This window comes from Syngnathus floridae, chromosome 2 (assembly GCF_059516105.1).
Source record: "Syngnathus floridae isolate MCC-2025c chromosome 2, RoL_Sflo_1.0, whole genome shotgun sequence".
NCBI classification, from domain to species: Eukaryota; Metazoa; Chordata; class Actinopteri; order Syngnathiformes; family Syngnathidae; genus Syngnathus; species Syngnathus floridae.
This window is the reverse complement of record NC_142414.1, coordinates 26,619,310-26,637,937: the sequence shown is the minus strand read 5'-3', so window position 1 is coordinate 26,637,937 and position 18,628 is coordinate 26,619,310. Positions and strand designations below refer to the sequence as shown.

At 41.0% G+C, this 18,628-nt stretch overlaps 2 protein-coding genes across 3 annotated transcripts; one reads left to right on the top strand and one right to left on the bottom strand.

Moving 5' to 3' along the window:
- Positions 1–220: 220 nt before the first annotated feature.
- Positions 221–5,543, top strand: tnnt2a (troponin T type 2a (cardiac)). Of its 2 annotated transcripts, XM_088401023.1 has the most exons (14): positions 221–502; positions 571–581; positions 855–914; positions 2,009–2,062; positions 3,034–3,063; positions 3,232–3,253; positions 3,365–3,428; positions 3,659–3,775; positions 3,857–3,934; positions 3,998–4,108; positions 4,174–4,283; positions 4,382–4,472; positions 4,906–4,946; positions 5,387–5,543. In XM_088401023.1, exons 1-14 carry the CDS (start codon positions 465–467, stop codon positions 5,418–5,420), a joined length of 861 nt encoding a protein of 286 aa, XP_088257149.1. In that variant the 5' UTR covers positions 221–464; the 3' UTR covers positions 5,421–5,543. The 2 variants fall into 2 exon arrangements, with proteins under 2 accessions (XP_088257149.1, XP_088257141.1); XM_088401015.1 differs by lacking the exons at positions 221–502; positions 571–581 and having other exon boundaries at positions 809–914; positions 2,015–2,062.
- A 991-nt stretch (positions 5,544–6,534) lies between these two features.
- pkp1a (plakophilin 1a) lies at positions 6,535–16,768 on the bottom strand. The gene is made up of 15 exons (XM_088400957.1): positions 16,463–16,768; positions 14,505–14,626; positions 12,470–12,637; positions 12,238–12,389; positions 12,023–12,155; positions 11,713–11,920; positions 11,473–11,641; positions 10,973–11,090; positions 10,442–10,606; positions 10,183–10,359; positions 9,782–9,935; positions 9,530–9,716; positions 8,858–8,942; positions 7,518–7,627; positions 6,535–7,424 (listed from the first exon to the last, which is right to left on the bottom strand). The coding sequence occupies exons 1-14, from the start codon at positions 16,629–16,631 to the stop codon at positions 7,553–7,555; spliced, it is 2,082 nt and encodes a 693-aa protein (XP_088257083.1). The 5' UTR covers positions 16,632–16,768; the 3' UTR covers positions 6,535–7,424; positions 7,518–7,552.
- Between the last annotated feature and the right edge of the window lie 1,860 nt (positions 16,769–18,628).

Below are 18,628 nucleotides of genomic sequence, written 5' to 3'. Positions count from 1 at the left end.
CATAAAACGACAAATGCTTTCCAACTCTTCAAAGCCTCCACAATTAAATTGTCTCATTTAGACATAAACTAACCTCTTATCTCTGCAGATTAGAACTCTGTCTGTGTTTTGTCAGCAGATGGTTGCCAGAGAAGAGTGTGTGTGTTTGTGTGTGTGTTTGCATTGACACGCTCCCTTATTTGGTTTTGCCGATAACGCAAAGCGGCAGCTATCTTAAAAGTTATTAATAACACAACAAAAGCTGGTGCAGCCTTTCAGCCTTCCACTTTGCTTGTTTTTCCTGCTGGTCCTGAGGTTACCCTTCACAGGATCTTTGTTCTGCTCCACCACAGGTTTGCTTCACACATGGACACCAAAAGAAAACACAAGAAATTACTCGCAAAAAGATGCTGAGGTTGCACTTTAAATTATGACTAAATGACGGATTTCTGGAGGGGGGTGTGTGTTCAAGGTCACCGCCGGTCATGTCGGATAACGAGGAGGTAGTGGAGGAGTATGAAGAGTAAGTAGCGTCCGTACATTCATCTGGATTTGTGTCATAATTTTGATGAATGTGTTTGATTTTCACAGGGAGGTGGAAGGTAAGAAAAGATGCCATGTGCTGGCAAAACAAAAGATGCTTTGTTCAACCAAAACACGGCGGCCTGATACGGTAACATGACACCACTGTGGATGTGCAAACTTGTTTCCATTCAAAGTTGATTCCATTTTGTTGTTATGCGCCGTGTGATTGGCTGGCGACCTTTTCTAAGGTGACCTCCATTTCATGTCAAAGGTCCTTTGAGAGGCCAAAATTGCAGTTGGTACATTTGGGGGGGATTCTGTCACATCACATCAACTTCTTATTTCTTCAGAGGAGGAAGAGGAGGTAGAGGAGGACCAGGCAGAAGAGGAGGTGGAGGAGGAGGAGGAAGGTACGGCGTGTGATTTATGCATTTCGTTGGAAGATCCTAAATGAGTACAACGTGATAAGGAGGCTTCTTAAACATGCGAGCAGAAATATGATTCAATTTGGAAATATTAGGACAAACTTGCTTTGAGCGTTAAATACTTGAAATACCAAAGGTGGGTAGCTCATGGTTATCACTTTCTGACCTTGTGTTAGGATGAACTTTTTGTTCTCTTCTGGGCTCAGAAACAGATCAACATTCCCACACGAGAGCCCACACTCAAAATAACTGCTGGGTCAACAACAACCCATTTTTTTTGGGTTTAGTTTTCAAAACAACCCCAAATTGTAAGGGTGAAGAGTTCACTGACAAGTTCAATCCATGCCTTGCAAAATCATATTCATCGACGTCTTGAAATAAACTGTTTTGCATCCCAGTTTGTGAGGCAGTCCTATTTTGCAGCTCTTTAAAACACACTAAATAGTAAAAATGCTTGAGTGCTAACTACGATGCGCCAGCTAGCTAGCAATGGCTGCTACTTAGGCTAAATGCGTTGTGAAGTTGCTTGGAAATAAGTAATTCTTCCCTGTGTGGTAGCAAATAAACTACATTTTGACAAGATTTAGTTTTGTCTAAGGGAGAGGTCATGCTAATTGCTAAGCTAAACCAGGATTGACATATGCTAGCGCGGTTAACTGAAATGAAGTGCTTGCATGATTGAATCCACTTTTCACAGGCGTCTGGTTAAACCAAAGAACATCCAACTTTGAACAACAAATTGGCAAGCAAATCAGACATTTGTCTGAATTCACTTAAGAGCAATGGAACTGGAAACGATTTATGCTAGGCTACGGCTGTGCGAAACTGCTCCGCCTCAATAATTAAATAAAAAATAAAAATAAAAAAATGTGAAATAAAAAACTAAAAATTTGAAATAAAAAATAAATAAAATTTTGAGCCCTGATTCCTTGTAGCCAACTCAAGATATCAGTTAAAGACTAACTTAGCTTAGCTTTGACTTGTACAGATGTGGAGTGAAGTTCTACAGGTTCTATTCTAGCAACTCCATGACTGCCAAGAGTCTCACTCACTTGTGACATATTTTGTCTTACTAACAGACAAAGCCGCTGAAGAAGAGCAGGAGGAGGAGGAGGAGGCCGCTGAAGAAGAAGGTATGACAGGAGAAAAATTAGGTGCAGAATGAATGTGGACGCCTACAAGAAAGTAATGAGACAAACGTATCGTCTGTTTTTGTGGATCAGACACTTCTGAGAAAGTCATCACTTATCTGAGTCAGATGTCATTTTGGTATGTGAGGGACTGCAGCTACTTGATGAACAGCAAGTGTTCGTTGACACCTTGTCACACAAACCTTCCAACCCTGAGGCTGGACATTACTCACAATTCATCATCAGAATCTGCTGACTTTCTATCATAGCAGTGAGAAGCGTTTCAACACAAAAACAGACAACACCTTTGTTTGTTTTTACTGACTAAAATAAAATTTTCCTGTAAAATGAAAATATTTTTTGTTGTAATCTTGACAAATAGCAAAAAAAGACTCATTCACGACTTTCACAAAAAAAAAAATCTAAGTTTCTAAAATGATCAAAAATTCTCTCCATACTCAAATTTGGTGGGTGTGTCCGCTGAGTAAGCTAAAGTCACACCCGACTCAACTGTCAACTGTCAATACCACAAATACAAATGGCTGCCACTTCGTCAAGCATTTTTTTATGTCTACACATCTGCTTAAAGTCTTAATGGCTGGCTTCAATCCCATTGGGTCGTCACGTGCATCTTCCACACATGACAACGAGGCACTCTAAAGTAGTCACGGCAGCCTGACGCATCGGCCCGCACATTGGCTATCAAGCTGGATTTATTTTGTCGCCCCCTCCCCGTTTAATCTGCATGACGTGCGTGCACTCAGGGCTGACAACGAGGCACTCTAAAGCAGCCACACCCACTGAAAAATGCCTTTTCAGATTTCTCTTATTAGTAGTGTGACAAACACAAGTCTTCATTTAAGGCGTTCAAATCTTTGTTGACTTCCTGTCATGTGAGCAAAGTCAACCCAGACAGAAATTGTTACTCACTTGTTTGCCATTTTGTTTTGACGCACATTGTGCTTTGGTTACAGACGGCGATGGGGACGCAGACGAAGAAGAAGGTAAAAGCGACAAAAATGTTTGCCTCTTAGATGAACTTTCTGGGAAAGACATTTTGGCCGCGTCTCACATAGTTCATTGTCTCGACTTGTTGGCTTGGATGCAAATGAGCGTGCGTGGTCTTGACTCGCTCTCTCCTCTTCTTACATGCTGGCTGCTTCTCACCAAAGAAGAAAGCAAGCCAAAGTTCAAGTAAGCACCATCCATCCGTGTACATTTGATGATACAATACAACTTTTGGAAGGATCTACAAAGTTGAATTTTTTTTTTCCCCGAACTTTCTTCTCCTGTTTTACTCCGTAGGCCATTTATGATGCCTAATCTCATCCCGCCCAAGATTCCAGATGGCGAGAAGGTTGATTTTGACGTGAGTTATGCCAGCATATGTTTCTGTTGGAGGGTTTATTACGCAACTTTAAATACACTCAAAGAGTTGAACAGCTCACCAGCTAGCATGACAGTCGGCGGCATACCCATTTTCAAAGAAGGGAAATCATATTTATATAACTTTACATTCATATAACTTTTATAAGCATTGCTCCCCTTATACGAGACTAATAAAACAAAGGTGAGGCTAAATTGTGTTCCCTACGAAAGGACATACATCGCAAACGGATGGAGAAGGACCTGATGGAGCTTCAAACTTTGATTGAGGTTCATTTTGAGAGCAGAAAGAAGGAAGAAGAAGACATTGTTCATCTTAAGGAGAGGATAGTGAGTGCCCTAAACGGACGCCAGCCACACGCAGATCAAATGTGTTGGAAATAAACTCAAGAGCGGATTGTCGGTGCGCAGGAGAAGCGGCGCTCTGAGCGAGCCGAGCAGCAACGAATCCGAAGCGAGCGAGAGAAGGAGCGACAGAAACGTTTGGAGGTAGAGTATGACAACCGGCCGAGAACAAGTCAATCGAAATCATATTCATATGTGGGCGCTCAGGACGAGCGCACTCGCAAAGAAGAGGAAGAGGCCAAGAAAAGAGCCGAGGAGGATGCCAAGAAGAAGAAAACCCTGACCAGTCTGCACTTTGGAGGCTACATGCAGAAACTGGTGAGACAAGTGGTGGCTTTGGATCATTCATAAATAATAATTCATATGCACGAAACTTCCCGCAGACGGAGAAGCGCAGCGGCAAGAAGCAGACGGAGAGAGAGAAGAAAAAGAAGATCCTGAACGATAGACGCAAGTCTCTGGATATTGAGAATTTGAATCAGGAGCAACTCAAGTGTGTGTGGGGGGGGCAAAAAGTGATTGCGCTATTTTCATGTGGGCGATTCTCAAAAGGTACAAAAGCGCTTTTTGTTTTTTTTGGATGACTCCCAGAACAAAAGCTAAGGAGCTGTGGGAGTGGATGAAAGAGCTGGAAGCTGAGAAGTTTGAGCTGCAATACCAGATCACCAGCAAAAAATATGAGGTGTGTGTGTGTCAGTGGGTGTTTGTGTTGACCTAGTTAACCATGCAGCACATGAGGGAGGGCACCCGCCCAATCGAATGAGAGCTAAACAGAAGTAGCAATAGTGCTCGCTCAGACTCAGAAAATTTCGAGTTAATCCGAGGCACTTTAAATGGTGGTAGGTGCGTGCTGACTTTCTTTTAACGAGATTGAATATGATTGGTCGATTCAATGAGATGTGCGCACTTGGGTTACGACATAACGACACTCTCAAAAATTTGGAAAAATTCATTAAGGTTAAACAAGAATAGTAGATTTTTTTTTTTTTTTTTTTTAATGATTGAGCTTGGAAAACAGGGGTGTGTAGACTTTTTCAATCCACTGTTGATGTCAGTCTATAATGCAAATGTACATTGCAGCCCTCACGCTTTGATTTTTTTTTTCTTTCTTGCAGATCAATGTACTACGGAACCGCGTCAGTGACCACCAAAAAACGTACAACCGCACTCCAAAATTTCATTTCATACAAATCCTGCCTGCAGCCGTCATTGTTTCATCTTTCTTTAGAAGTAACATTCAAATCATACTTTTCATGACTCATCGAGTGAAACAGCAAGCATTCCTCGAATGTCCTTTTTAATCATAACCCATAAACTCACATTTAAAAAGAAAAAAAAAAACATCACTGCTAAGAAAACCCCCACTTTTGATGACGCGGCAATATGACTAAAAAGGGAGTAATGGGAAGCGGCCATTAAAAGCGTTCCTGCCACTTTTATTGTAACTGGCCGAGCTGGCTGCTCGCTTGGGTGTGGCGCAGCTGTCAAGAGTCCACACCTCCAGCACAGAATGTTTCACACAGCCTGACGTGTTATTTTTGGATGAGAACTCCAGCAACAATGGCTGTTTGCTAATACACTCTGTTCTCTCCTCAGGTCCAAGAGGACCAAGAGAGGGCTGAGGAAATAGATCAAGTGATAAGTTGGAAGCAATCTTGCAGCAAAGCAAACGGCACTGCCAACTCTTTCCAGAAAAACAGGCTCAATCACTATTTACTGGATTTATGGATGTTCAATAAAGACATTTCGTTCGGCCAAAGTGCTTTTTTTCTTGATTTTGTGAAGACAGTAAGACAGTCTTGATACAGCGGTGTAAGAATGAAAGGGCCCAAGAAGCCTGAAGCCAAAAAAAAAAAGTTGATACGGCTTCCTTAAAAGAGACAGGCTCCGACTTGACTGGGACTTTTCAGATGCTCGGCGGACATGATGGGACTGAGACAAACTAGAAGGTATAGAAAATGATGAAGCTCTTGCTTCTGCAATGACTATTTGAACATATCCAGCAAGTTTTCGACAAAAGTAATCAGACTACTTTTGGATTTTTCGATATTGTATTTAAAGCAGAAATGTTAGTAAATTGTGCTGAGTTGTTTTTACTTAGGTCTTTAAGTTAGGGGGCAATTAGTTTGGTAAACTCCCATTTCTTTGTTGAAAATACAGGAAAGACAGTTTTCACATGAGCAAAACTGAAAAACTATTTTGTTGAATGACCCAACTTCAAATTTGATCAGTTTGTTCCCTTGAAAGTTTGAGTTCACTCAACTTATTTATCAGTTTGTTGCCTTGAACGGTTTGAGTTGACTTTTTTTTTTTTTACACTATTAAATAAACAGGCAGGGTTACATCAATGACTAACAATAACCAGAAACAGAAAACCAAACAGACAACTTGAGATAGGAAGATAAAAATAGGAGGAAATACTGTCTGTAAATAAGAAAAGCTTCGGCAAATATTTTCGAGCTGGTTACTAGCATTTCTCTTGTAGTAAGAGATTTGATGGTTTGCATACATTACAAATTTATTGCCGGTTTAGTGCGCAGAAAGGTAGTTATTCTGTAACTGAGTGACTGTAAATCCTAGTAATTATATGCCTCTTCAACATTTCCACTAAAATTTTAACGGCGTCAGCGTATTCAAATGTCAAAATAGTTAAATTAAAACTACAGAAAAATTCTCAGCCATCTTCATTTTGTTTACATGAATCCCCTCCATTGGACACAATACAAAGAATTACCAAATACCGATTTAGATTTTTGAGTTCCTCATTTTATTCAGAAAACAGACAATAATGTTAAAAAAGCAACGTGTAACATGAGATATAAATCAATTAATTTGCCTGTTTGTGACATGAACAGAAAAGGAACATTCAAAGTTAATTGTACACATCGGTAAATATACTGTCGCGGTGAGTTTAATGAGTTGCCAGTAGCGAGTTCAAATACGCACTGTAACCGTGTAACGTTTCCACAGTATAACATAGTTTGTACTATTTTAATGTTTCAAAATATACCAATGATTAAGAATGTGTTAAAATAGTGTTCATTTGAGGTGATCAGAGTGTCTCCTCCTGATTTAAAGGCTGATGCTAACTGAAACTAAGCTAGGCTACGCTAACTGTTTTATATGAGATAGGTTTCTCCTGTAATATTATTTTGGTAAGCTAAAACAATTTCCCCGTAACTCAACGTTTAGCAAAGTTAAAAAGTGTTGTTGAGAAAGAGATTAAATTAACAAGACATATATTCTCCTTTTTCTTTCATTCACATTCATCATCGTCTTCTGAGTCTTCAAGGCCGCGAGAAAGATGTGATTGGAAGTGATATATTTTAGCATTTTCTCGACACATTTCCTACTCAACTGAAGCCATAACAAAATCACACAAGTTAACCAAGCCAAAAACACACTTGCCCATTCATATGCACAGATGCAAACCAATCCAAATTAAATAACAACACCGCAAAATTAATCATGACGTTCAAAGCTTCTTTTTTTTTTTTCTTTTTCAAACGTAATATGCTCAGCAATGATGCGATTTTTAGTCGCTCTTTCAACACGCCGATTGTAAAGTCGGTAATTTTACCCTACGTGTCACAAGGGTGCGGCCTCAACATTGTTTTAACATGCTGATTTCCATCTAGAAGCACACAAAAACATGCATTGAAAAGAGGTGGGGACAAAAAGAAAAAAAGCCTATAGCTGTGAACACATAAGCATTCCAAAAGTATACCTATGGGCAAACGTGGCGTCGCTCCCCGGCTTCCATCACTCGATAATCTGCACGGACCTGTACGCCGCCGTGGTGTTGTCGTTGATGAATAATGACTTGCTCATTCCTAGCTGTGGATCAAAGAGTTCAAAATTAAAAACAGTTCAACCACAAATGTACTTATACAACATCATAACTAACAAGAGAATACAAAAATATCTTGTAAAATCAACACACATTTGAACGTGTAAAACAATCGACAAATCGAGGCTTCAAAATCTAAATATTCTCTTGGCTGTTGGACGCTGAAAACACGCCAAGATCAACTTTCAATTATATTTGTTTTGTATCTTTCTGATGTCATGTTTGAGCGATGAAAACATAGCTGTTAAAATCCGGTGGCTGGAATATATCCTACCAAGAAAGTGCTAGCCACCAGCTAGCTTGTGAGGCTAACAGGCTTCCGGATGCCGCGGAAGAGTGCCAATGTTATTCCACCTGTGGCTCACACCACATGACAAACATCTGAGCACATGCTTTACGTTTCAATATATTACGGTAGCCTAGCCGCATGCGGCGGGAGGTCGTGATGGCAAAATGAAGCTTCATGAACCAGTTGTTGTATTCTTTGTCTCCTCTAGATGGCAATGTTGGGTTAAAGTGAGGGTTTTAAGAAATGGCAAGTCGGTGGGCTTTTAGAGAGTGCCATCTAGAGGTCTAAATAAACACAATAACGGGTTCATGAATCATTTTGAGGCTTCATTTGCCCATCATTCGCGGGCGGGATGACTAATTCTGGATATCCAAGTGAATTACTGGGTGCTGTTTTAGCCATGTCCCCAAAAATCAGGAAAACTGAATTTGTTTAATGGTGTAGCTATACAGGTCTCAGTCTTATCAATTATCATGAAACATGTATTTCAATATAAATCTCTTAATTTACACAGTTTTAAATAATGAACCACAATATTCCATTGACATGTTTTGCCTTATGTAATTGAGACCCATTCAATGTCAAATCTCTATGCAAAGTAGCCAACTGTGCTAGTCTTCGTGACAACTCCGTTTCAGAACGTCAGCGTCCTGACCTTTTTTATAATAGTTCATTTTCCCTCCATTACACCTCCCATGATTGACAGCGAGTGCTGCGAACCAGTCTGCCGGGATTCCAAAGAGTTTGTTTCTGTATTCACGCAACGACTTGGGTGGGGCTCCACAGAGAAAGTGAATGTGCAGCTTGACTAATAACAAAACAATACAAATGGCTGGCCCCGTCGTGTGTGTTTGTGTGTGTGTGTGAGTTGTGTCTGCTCGGTTGTGGACCAAAAGAGTTAATTGTGTTGCACTGTTTTTGCTATTACCTTTTTCAAAATGTTTTGTAAGTTCTTGTCATTCCAAAAGTGATAGAGGAGCACGGAGGCTGCTTTGCTGGCTTTGGGTAAAGACCTGGAAGAAAAAAACATTCTTTAAAACGAATACTTATTTTAACCACGGCGTAATTTTCGAAATGCAGTCTACGAAATGCACAACATGGCCCAAAGCGACTGAATTGTTTTCATGAGTAGCAACTAGTTTTACTGCCATTTGAAATTTGAATGACATGAATAGCGTCGCAACACCATAAATTTAACAGCCAGAGTAAAATGTCGTAAAATGTCAAACCACATGAGTTTTAGTTGTAAAAACTCTGGCTCCGGTTATAAAGCGAGATTCAGCTAGCCTCTGCCAAATTATGCCATTTCATTTTACACAGTGTTTATATACTTAACTACCTTTATATCATTTGTATGTATAGCTAAAAAAGTGAAGTGTGGAGAGTCTCTGTCACCAAAATGCACAATTACTGTTAACGAATGTTGAATATCCACATTCTCCTTTATTACTGGCCTATTTCCTCCCTTTGTATTATTTTAATGGCATTCAAAGTTTATGGCAGTAAAATAAAAATCACATTGTTCACTTTAATCAGCCACATCGCTTTGTGTGGAGCGGACAAAAGGCTTAATTGACCTTTGACCCACTTTCAAACTGACCTATTCCCACTGAGCTCGGCCACCGATGACACCAAATCCCCATCGATAAACTTTTTGTTGACCTCCGTGTCCACCATCATCAGATTACGGACAGTGTTGCAAACTGTCGCCAAGCTTTCGTCATTGTTGCCCAGCTCTTGGGGGCCAGCAGAGAGAAGCCCGGTGAGCTCCGGCAAAACTTGCTTTGCTGCAGAAGACACAGGAGACACTCAGCGCTGCTGCCTGGAAAGCAGAGGACCAGAGAATTCTCACCCATGGTGGTCTGCAAGCCGCCGGTTCGACCAATGTTGCCCATCAGGGACACAGCGGCCTTCTGCAGGCTGGGCTTAGGTGACCTCAACAGAGGGATAATATGCATCAGAGCCCCGCACTTCTGGACCAGGATCTGACTCATGGCACCTGACCCCTGGAACAGACACAATTCTTGAGTTGAATTGTGGCAGGTGTGTGCGCTGACTTCCATTTTGAATGAAACCGAGAGAGAGGGTGTGGACATTTTTGCAAATGCATCATTTCAGCAGTATTTTACAAAAGTTGAACAAAAAAAAATATTCAGTTGTACATGAGAAAGGTCATATTAAAAGTCACTTTTTTCATCACAACATCTGAACAGGGGTGTGTAGACTTTTCATATTCAATGAAAATGGACTTACAAGATGTTTGCTGGCAGTCAAGTTCTGCAGCGCACCACAGCAGGCCTCCAAGGTGGCGTCTTTCTTTGACGAGCTGAGCAAAGACAAGTAGGTCTGCATAGCTTTGGGATGGCACAACCACTTGGCACCTTTCGGCTCAATGTCATCCAGCATTCCTCGAATGTTTTCGAACGAAAACTGACGACAAAAGGAGGAGAACCGGGTCACCTTGGACAAGAACGTCCACGGGGAAGCTCAAGGTTTTTTCCCTCGCATTTACCTCCTTTTGAACCTTGCCGCTCTTGGGGCTGAAGCATCCGACCGTGGGGCTTTTCCTGCCGGACTGGCTCTCCGTTGAAGGGATGAAGTCAGCAAAGCACTTGGGGGACTCGCTTTCCAGCTGGTAGGTCAAATTATGGAGGATGCATGCGCAGTTCTCCACAGACTACATCAAGGATACAGAGAGTCCATCCATCAATGAAATTAGACGTTTCACTTTTTGGATGATAGACTTTGGGCAACCTTGGACAAGCTGTGTACTGTGTACTGTTGCCAAAGGCTAGATTGACAGGAAAAGCCAGTACAACCCATTTTTTTAACGAAGCCACATGAGTGTGCAAATGTTTGGAAGCATGAATTATGTAAACCATGAGAGCACTTGTAACATGATCGTGAACTTTCGAAAATTGATTTTAGGACACGTCAAGACCACATCTTTCGTCATTTTTGTCATTTCTGATCGAATGCCGCTCGAATCCGACTCGTCTGACCACTGAGGAGTCATTTGAAGCTCTGAAGGAAGCGGGCCGACCTTGTCGTCAGGGTTGTTGTCAGCCACACAGGACTGAAGGTAGCTCATGAGCGAATCGATAAGTCCGCGGCAGTCTCTCATGGCCGTCCTCTCCCGCAGCTTAGCGCAGCTCAGGTTGCTGCAAACGTTTCAAATGCAAATATTAGGATGGGGAGCATACAGAACATACAATCAACCAAAACAGTCCACAAATTGATATCTGCATGCTACGAGTGGAACTTTTGGGTTGGGTTGTTTTCAACCCAGCATTTTTAAAGGTAAATCGTAAAATTGCGACACTAGAAGTAAAAAAAATATATAAAAATACATACTAGTACATGAACCTTAGGCTGTATTATAATAATAATAATACATATAAAATAAATATAATACATATAAAATAAATATAAAATAATAATAAAAAATTGAAATAATTATCATAAAAATTATATATTAATATTTTTTATTTCTAATGCTCTATATGGAATACATAAAAGGCTTTCAATGATATAGACTCTCACCGCAGGCACCCCGTGGTGTTGTAGAAGACTTCAGGATGGATGTTGTTGGAGGCGCTGTCGTCTGACCAGCGTGTGAACGGCACCACCACGTTCTCGGTCAAGGCGGGCAGCGCCGTGGCTATGAGTTCTCCCTTCAGCTCGTCGGCAGAAGACAAGTTCCAAAGCAGGCCTACCAAAGTCACAGTTAAAAAAAACTCAAGTTTGTCGTCATGATATTTTGCACGTGCTCAAAGGCGCCACCTGTGATCTGCTTCTGCGTCTCGCTACATTCCGTCTCCTTGAGTAACTGCAGGGCTTTGGCGATACCGCCGCATTGTTGAACCTGCTGCTTATTCTTGTGGTCCTTGAAGACCAGGTTCCTCAAGGCCCCAGCGGCGGCCAGGCTCACAGCAGGATTTGTGCTGCGCAGCAGAGACACCAGAGTGGGGATCCCTCCAAGCTGGAGAACCTGATAGACAAACACAAAGTTCATTCATATGCCATCGGCTCCTTCGGTCAACTTAACATCCGATCAAATTTCTTTTTGTGGTTCTAAGAAACTCCGACTGACCTCTTGTTTGGCACGATCGTCTTTAAAAGTGGTTTGCTGAATGATGGTGGCGCCGCACTGCTGGAAATTCTCCTCGGGGTGAGACAAGAACTCCACAGCTTCCTTGATGGTCAAATCCGACGAATCGTTGAGGCTGTAGACGTACAATTTTTTTTTTTTCTAGTTTTTTAAAACACATCTTTTGTGTACGAGATGGTGACAAGAATCAAACCTACCCTGATTGCTGAACAATCTTGGACGTTTTGATGGCGGGCGACTGATCGGGAGGCGCTTCCAAATATCGTTGTTGGCCCATACCCGTGTGGAAGCCGTTGCTGGTGGAGTAAGAGCTGAGTCTCTTCACTTGGGTGGTCTGCCCTTTGACTCGCTACCAAAACACCAAGCAAACGTTAGGAACGATGAAGAAAACATGTCAGCGTCTTGCCAGCCACCGTCAGATGTGATCACCCTGTTGTTTGCAGGAGCCAAGGCGGGATCGCTGCGGCTGGGTTTCATCCCGGCGGGACTTTGAGGCCAGTTGGCAGCATTGAGTTGTTGTTCCCATGCGCCGGACGTGCTGAGGTGTCTTGCTCCCAAGCTTTTTGTGGACAGAGTTCGACTCTTATGGGCATATTGCTGCAAAATAGAGGCAGGGGGAAAAAAAAAAAAAAAAATTCAATTTGATTTGGAGAAACAGCAGCATAAAAAAGGGTTTATGTGCTGGATTAGTTTAAATTGCTTATTTTTTCTTTCCCGCATGCTTCGACCTTTGTTTTCAACTTCTTTTTATGTGGAGGGCAGCAGAAAAGTGAACAATCACACAGACTATGGGCAGGTAAGATAATATCTGCAACTGGAGACTCCCTGCAGCAAAACACACAAGTGCTTTGTGTGCAGCACCAGCACAACCTGAATTCACAGTCCCAGAGTCATTAAAACGACTTGATGGCATTTAATTGCTGTTACATCATCTTTTTATTTTGTGCGCCAGTATCTTGCCATGCACCCTGATTGGCGACAATTTTTCGGGAAAATGTCACATAATTAATCAAAGCAGTTGATAAAATACAGAATGCAATATCACAATAAATGGGACTGCAACTGAGGGCACTTTATTTAGAGAAATATAATTTTAATTTATTGGGGCCTACAATCAATAGAAGATCATTTTGTTATACGAAGTAGAATAAGAGGATTAAAAATGTTGTCAGCTTCTCAAAAGAGCAATCAAATATTTCTATTTTTTTTTTGCTGATGGTTAAAGAACACTGGAGAACAATTTGGGGAAAAACAAACAAACAACAACAAAAAAAGTTAGATTTTCATAGTGAATAAATCTCAGCATACTGATGCCAAAATGGCATTCCATGTTTTTTCAAGCACATCAAGTGCTAAAGGCAAACTCTGGCAAGATTTTCTTTTTTCAAAAAGCTAGCATAGTAGGGATTTTAGTTTAGGGTTTTAGTAAATTTTATTTTAATTATATGCTGGTTTTAAAATCGTTTTCAAAGCTAGTAACAAGTAACTGTTAATAATAATAAAAATATATGCATTTATGAAATATATGTTATTTCTAACCTTTATATAATAAAGTATAAGATCTTAGACCTCACGCTCTTCTACAGAGGTGTATTTTTTGACTTTAGAGTAAGACAAAGCCAGTTCCCTGAGGCAGACACCTGCTTGTGATACATTTAAGACAGACTGGGAGGCGTTCCTATTAAACAGACACACCTTTCAATTGAAGATTTGCATTCAATTGCCCAACTAATAACACTTGGCAATCTGTTGGACATTTGCAACTGTCTGGGAGTGTTACTTTTAGCTCCTTCCAACTTGGCCTGCTCCCAAAAAAATGCAAAAGGCAGGCTAATTGTGTAAACACGTGAATTAAGTCATTATATGTCATAACAAAACAAGTAACAGCTCAAGTAGATAGATGTTCGTTACAGTAACGCAACAAAACTTGGATCTTTTGGCATGATTACTTTGGCTTGGTTAAGTCCCTCTGTGTTTGCTCAACCAATCGATGGGCAGCCACGTCACTTACCGTTTAACAAGTGTTCGTTTGTTTAACCTAAAATGACTTTTGAACGCAGCCTTGTTTAATGGATGCCAGTCTAAATCAATGGAATTCTTTCCATAAGATAATAATAAATTGGATGACAACTGAAATAATAATATTATTATGATAATAGTCTTCAAATGAGATGTGCACACAAGGAGCACAAAAAAAAAAAAATCCCATCCAGCTATCAATCTATCCATTTTGGACCCCAATTATCCTCATCGGAGCTGGCAAACTGCCAACAACCATTCCCGAACAAGACCGGACTTCCTAGCAAGAATGTATCAATGATTAATTACAGACGGAAATGTTCCAAAACAAATGACTAAAGAAAACATCACACAAGAAGATAAAGCGGGAAATCATCTAAAAACATTGCAGCATATTTGGGTTTCTCAAAGGGCACAAAATGGCTTAAAGAAGAGCAACAATTACCGCTTTGTTGAACCCTGTCGTCTTGGTGGAGACACTACGACCGAAAGTGCCATTGGCTTTGCTGGGCAAAAACTGGAATGTTCCAAACGCGTCCGGTGGTGACAATGGTGGCAAAGTAGGGCCTGTGGAAAGAAAGAGGACACTGATGAGGGCGCTTGAAGGGAAAAAAAAAAAAAAAAAATAGCACAGGGACACAACAACAGGGCAGAATGCCAATTGGCAAACACGTATGTCTGGACGAACAGAAAGATAAAAAAATTGGCAAAGCCCTGAAATAAACAACAAAAGGAGTTTCCACCTTCCAAAAAAAAAAAAAAAAAAACTGTTAAAAACATTTTATTTTTAATTTTATTATTATTTTATTAAAAAAACAGTTAAAATATTTTATTTAATGTTTTTCCCCACATTGGTACTTGGCTGTGAAACAGACATGACATCATGTCACGTGCATAAACATGTTGAAGTACATTTGTTCGTCACGTATGATTCATGAACACGTGTTAATCATCGCACCGAAACCAACCATTAAACAATTATGATGGGCTCGCCTTTTAGTTTCCACGCTGTTAAGGAGATTTTACTAAGATGGCTGCAATAACAATGGGGTCTGCAACCTGTGGCGCGAGGGCCGCATGTGGCTCTTTTTCTGCGGGGACTTTGTCCACATCGCTCTTTGAATATTTGACGCATTAAAGACCAATTTTGTGCACCTGGTTGTTCCAATATTCATAAAAAAAACAAATCTATGGGCATAACTCTTCCCTAATACCTTGACCGGATTGTTAGCTCTCATAATTTGGGATGAACAGCAATAAAACAAAGCGTGATGTGCTAACATGCGCTAACTGGAAATTATTTCGCTTGCTTTATGATTCTCTTTCTTTCTGCACTCATGTAGCGTGTTAGCTAGTCAATGATTGGAAACATGCCTAATGACATAACAAAACCAAGTTGAACTTTAAACGTAAAAAAAACCCTGAATTCGAGAAGTGCCAAATATTTGTCTATGCCAAATATTCCAATAATTTGAGGAGAGGCTTATCGACTACACACCATATTTCGCACTGGTGATCACGTGTTGCAACATGTGAAAGCGGACAAACTGTCTGAGAGCTTCTCTTCTCTTCTCTTCTCTACTCGGATTCTCAACGACACAAAAGACACTTTCTCTCTGGGCTTTCTTCTTTCTTTTCATGTAAGCACTCAAGCTGAAAAAAGCTTGAGTGTGAGGGGTCGGAAGCCGCACACAAGGGAGGGCTGCATTCCCTTGCTTGGAGGGAGCAAAACACTCCGGCCGGCAGGGAAAGTTGGACATCATCAAATTCTTGAGTGGATGCAGCTACAGGTCTCATTCACACCCAGTCACAAAAAGGGCGCAGCTGGAGTGCCTAGTTCTTGCTCTATCGTATTGGACTCTTTGGTATTTCTATTTCCAAGGCCCCCAAATTTAATTTGAAGTATCCAAGGGTACGAAAGTACTCATTTTGGCATTCAACATACTTTTAGGGTGGGTGTGTCAGAATGAGGGCAACTGAGGACAATAGCACGGTTGCATTAATGATACAGCCTAAATTAGGAAAAATTCTTCTGGCATTTAGTGAAAGAGCATTAGATCTGCCTCGCCACGTCATTTTTTTGTGGGTGGGGGTCCAAATTGCATCCCCTCCTCTTTATTTTCATTCCTGAAGCTTTTTTTTTTAAAACCGCAAAATCAGCATTAAAATATCCTTGCTTCTATTTTCCATGACTGACGTCCAAACCAAACTGTTGCTGCAATACAATAAATGGGCGGGCAAGTTTGACATATGATTTTTAAGTCATAATATCCGGAGAAACTTGGCCACGCGAGGAAAATGGATTTGACGACTTCCTTTTGTAGAGCCTTGCTTCTAAAATAATTGTGACGATTTTTCCTGCAGCGTGCGCGCAGGAATAATACGATCAAAGTTGTTGCGTACTTGTAGGAGTGCCGTTCTTTCCGTGTTTGGACTTGCTCCTCTTGATGGTCTGCACTTGATCCAGCACCCGGTGCGCCCCCGTGTGCAGCCTGGCGTCAGACGGCACAGCCAGCGAGGTGTCATCCACTTTCCCGACCGTCATGGCCGAACGCAGCGGCTCCGCAAGCATCGTCCGTCCGTCCGTCCGTCTCCTGCTCGGTGCTCGATCGATCGATCGAAAGGCTTGCTTGTCCGAACCAGAGAGGCGCGTTGCAGCTTCTAGCAGCGGACGTGTGTACAAAAGCACGAGAGGCGTGGAAGCAGCTCCACCCAGCGCCTGAGCCGCGCCCAGTTGAGGTGGGAACGCAGAAGATACGATGATGGTGAGGGACTGATGAGTCGTCAACATGCAAACAAACGCTGACTGCACTGTCCAAACGATTTTATAGTATAAACAGCACAAGTATTTCACAACGAGCATGTGTGAGAGGATTTGAGTTGTGCGTAAATATTTGACACGATGCATCCATTTTTATAATTGGATTTAAACTCTACGATTCTGTCCTTTGCCACATAATGCTTCCGTTTTTTAGGACCTTGGGTTCATTGCATACAAACTGACCTAATTATCTTAGAAAAGGGAGTCCCACAGGGATCAATTGTAGGGCCGCTTAGTTTTGTTTAATTATATCTAACCATAAAAACGTTTCAGTCGGAATTAAATTAGATGATGGTGACACTTTATAGATTTTGTTGTTTGATTGTCAAAACTCAACCTTGGCTAGAGCATTTGTTTACTTTCAAAAAGAAGGGTCTTCATAAATGTCCATTATATCAGGTCAGATTTCAGTATACTTAAAATTCCACAAATGTCAAATCCAGTCGTGATTCCTGTCTAAGAAGTTTATTTTAATTTGGCCATTTCCCCCCCTTCAGAATCAAATCAAACTGATCTCTTTGTGGTTTCCAACTAAAAGTAGCTGAAATTCTTGATAGCAGTTGCTTGTGTCGTTTTTTTGTTTTCCAATTTGAATTTTTTTCTCCACATGATTAAGATGTTACAAGGCTTTCCAGTTGCTTTGATGCTGTCATTTATCCTCAAGGCTGATTCCTCACATTTCCTTCAAGTTGCCGGTCCATACTTGTAACATTTTTGTGCTTGCTGCTCCATGCCCTTTGCGAGTAGACAGATGTGAAATGACGTGTCTTTTTCTCATTGAGAACTTTCTCCACCTTTTTTCCTCTTACCTGGAAAATAAATATGACCTATTGGAAACTGAATCTGGGTAGTTATTTTTTTTAAAAATTCCGTTGATGTGTATTTGGATGAGTAAGTTGCATTACTTGTTTGGGTTGGGCCTCGGTTACGATTGGCGCTTGGGAGATTTAAACAGCAGACGATGACTGTTCAGGATGACCTTGTGTGTTAAGATGGGTCATCATGACACACTGCTTTGTGAACATCTTCTCCACCCATTTGTTTTTATGCTGTCTTATAGGTAATGAGCAACAATTGCTCACAAAATTCCCTTAATAAAATTTCTAACCCCTTTCCAGTAAAGGTCAAGAGAGTCAAGTCTCCTTTATATTCCAAACATCCATCTCGATCAAACCATTAATGCTGTTCAAACATTGAGATTAATTCGAATGTTGGCGAGATGCCCGAGCAAAACAGGCCATGGCACGAGTAAGCCTACCAAAGTGCATTGTGACAAGGAGGAGGGGCTAAAACGAAGTCGAGTAATGCGAGCGTATAACCGGATTGTTTTTGGCTACGTTTAAGCACGTCTGAATTTTCCCACCACACCCTTCGCACCTGCAATGCGACAATTTAAGGCTGTAAAAGCTTCAGTGGGTTATCATCAAACTAATGACATTATTACCACTCAAATTTGTCACAATAGGAACATAGTGGTACCTTAACCATCAATTGTATAAATGCTGTCCTTCGAGATATGTTCCAGCTATGTTAATGGTGCCGATGACAGATGTTGAAAGGTCACATTGAAGAAAGATCTTTTCAACACAGAATAAGCTAGTGCAGTAAACATACAATCAGGGCAATAACTCTCAACTCAGGGACATTTGAACATAAAAAAAAAAAAAAAATTCAAAATTGCATGTCTTACTCATGAAGGGATGCTCTGAGTAAAACTGACCATGTGACTGTTTTGGTTGCAAGTTCAT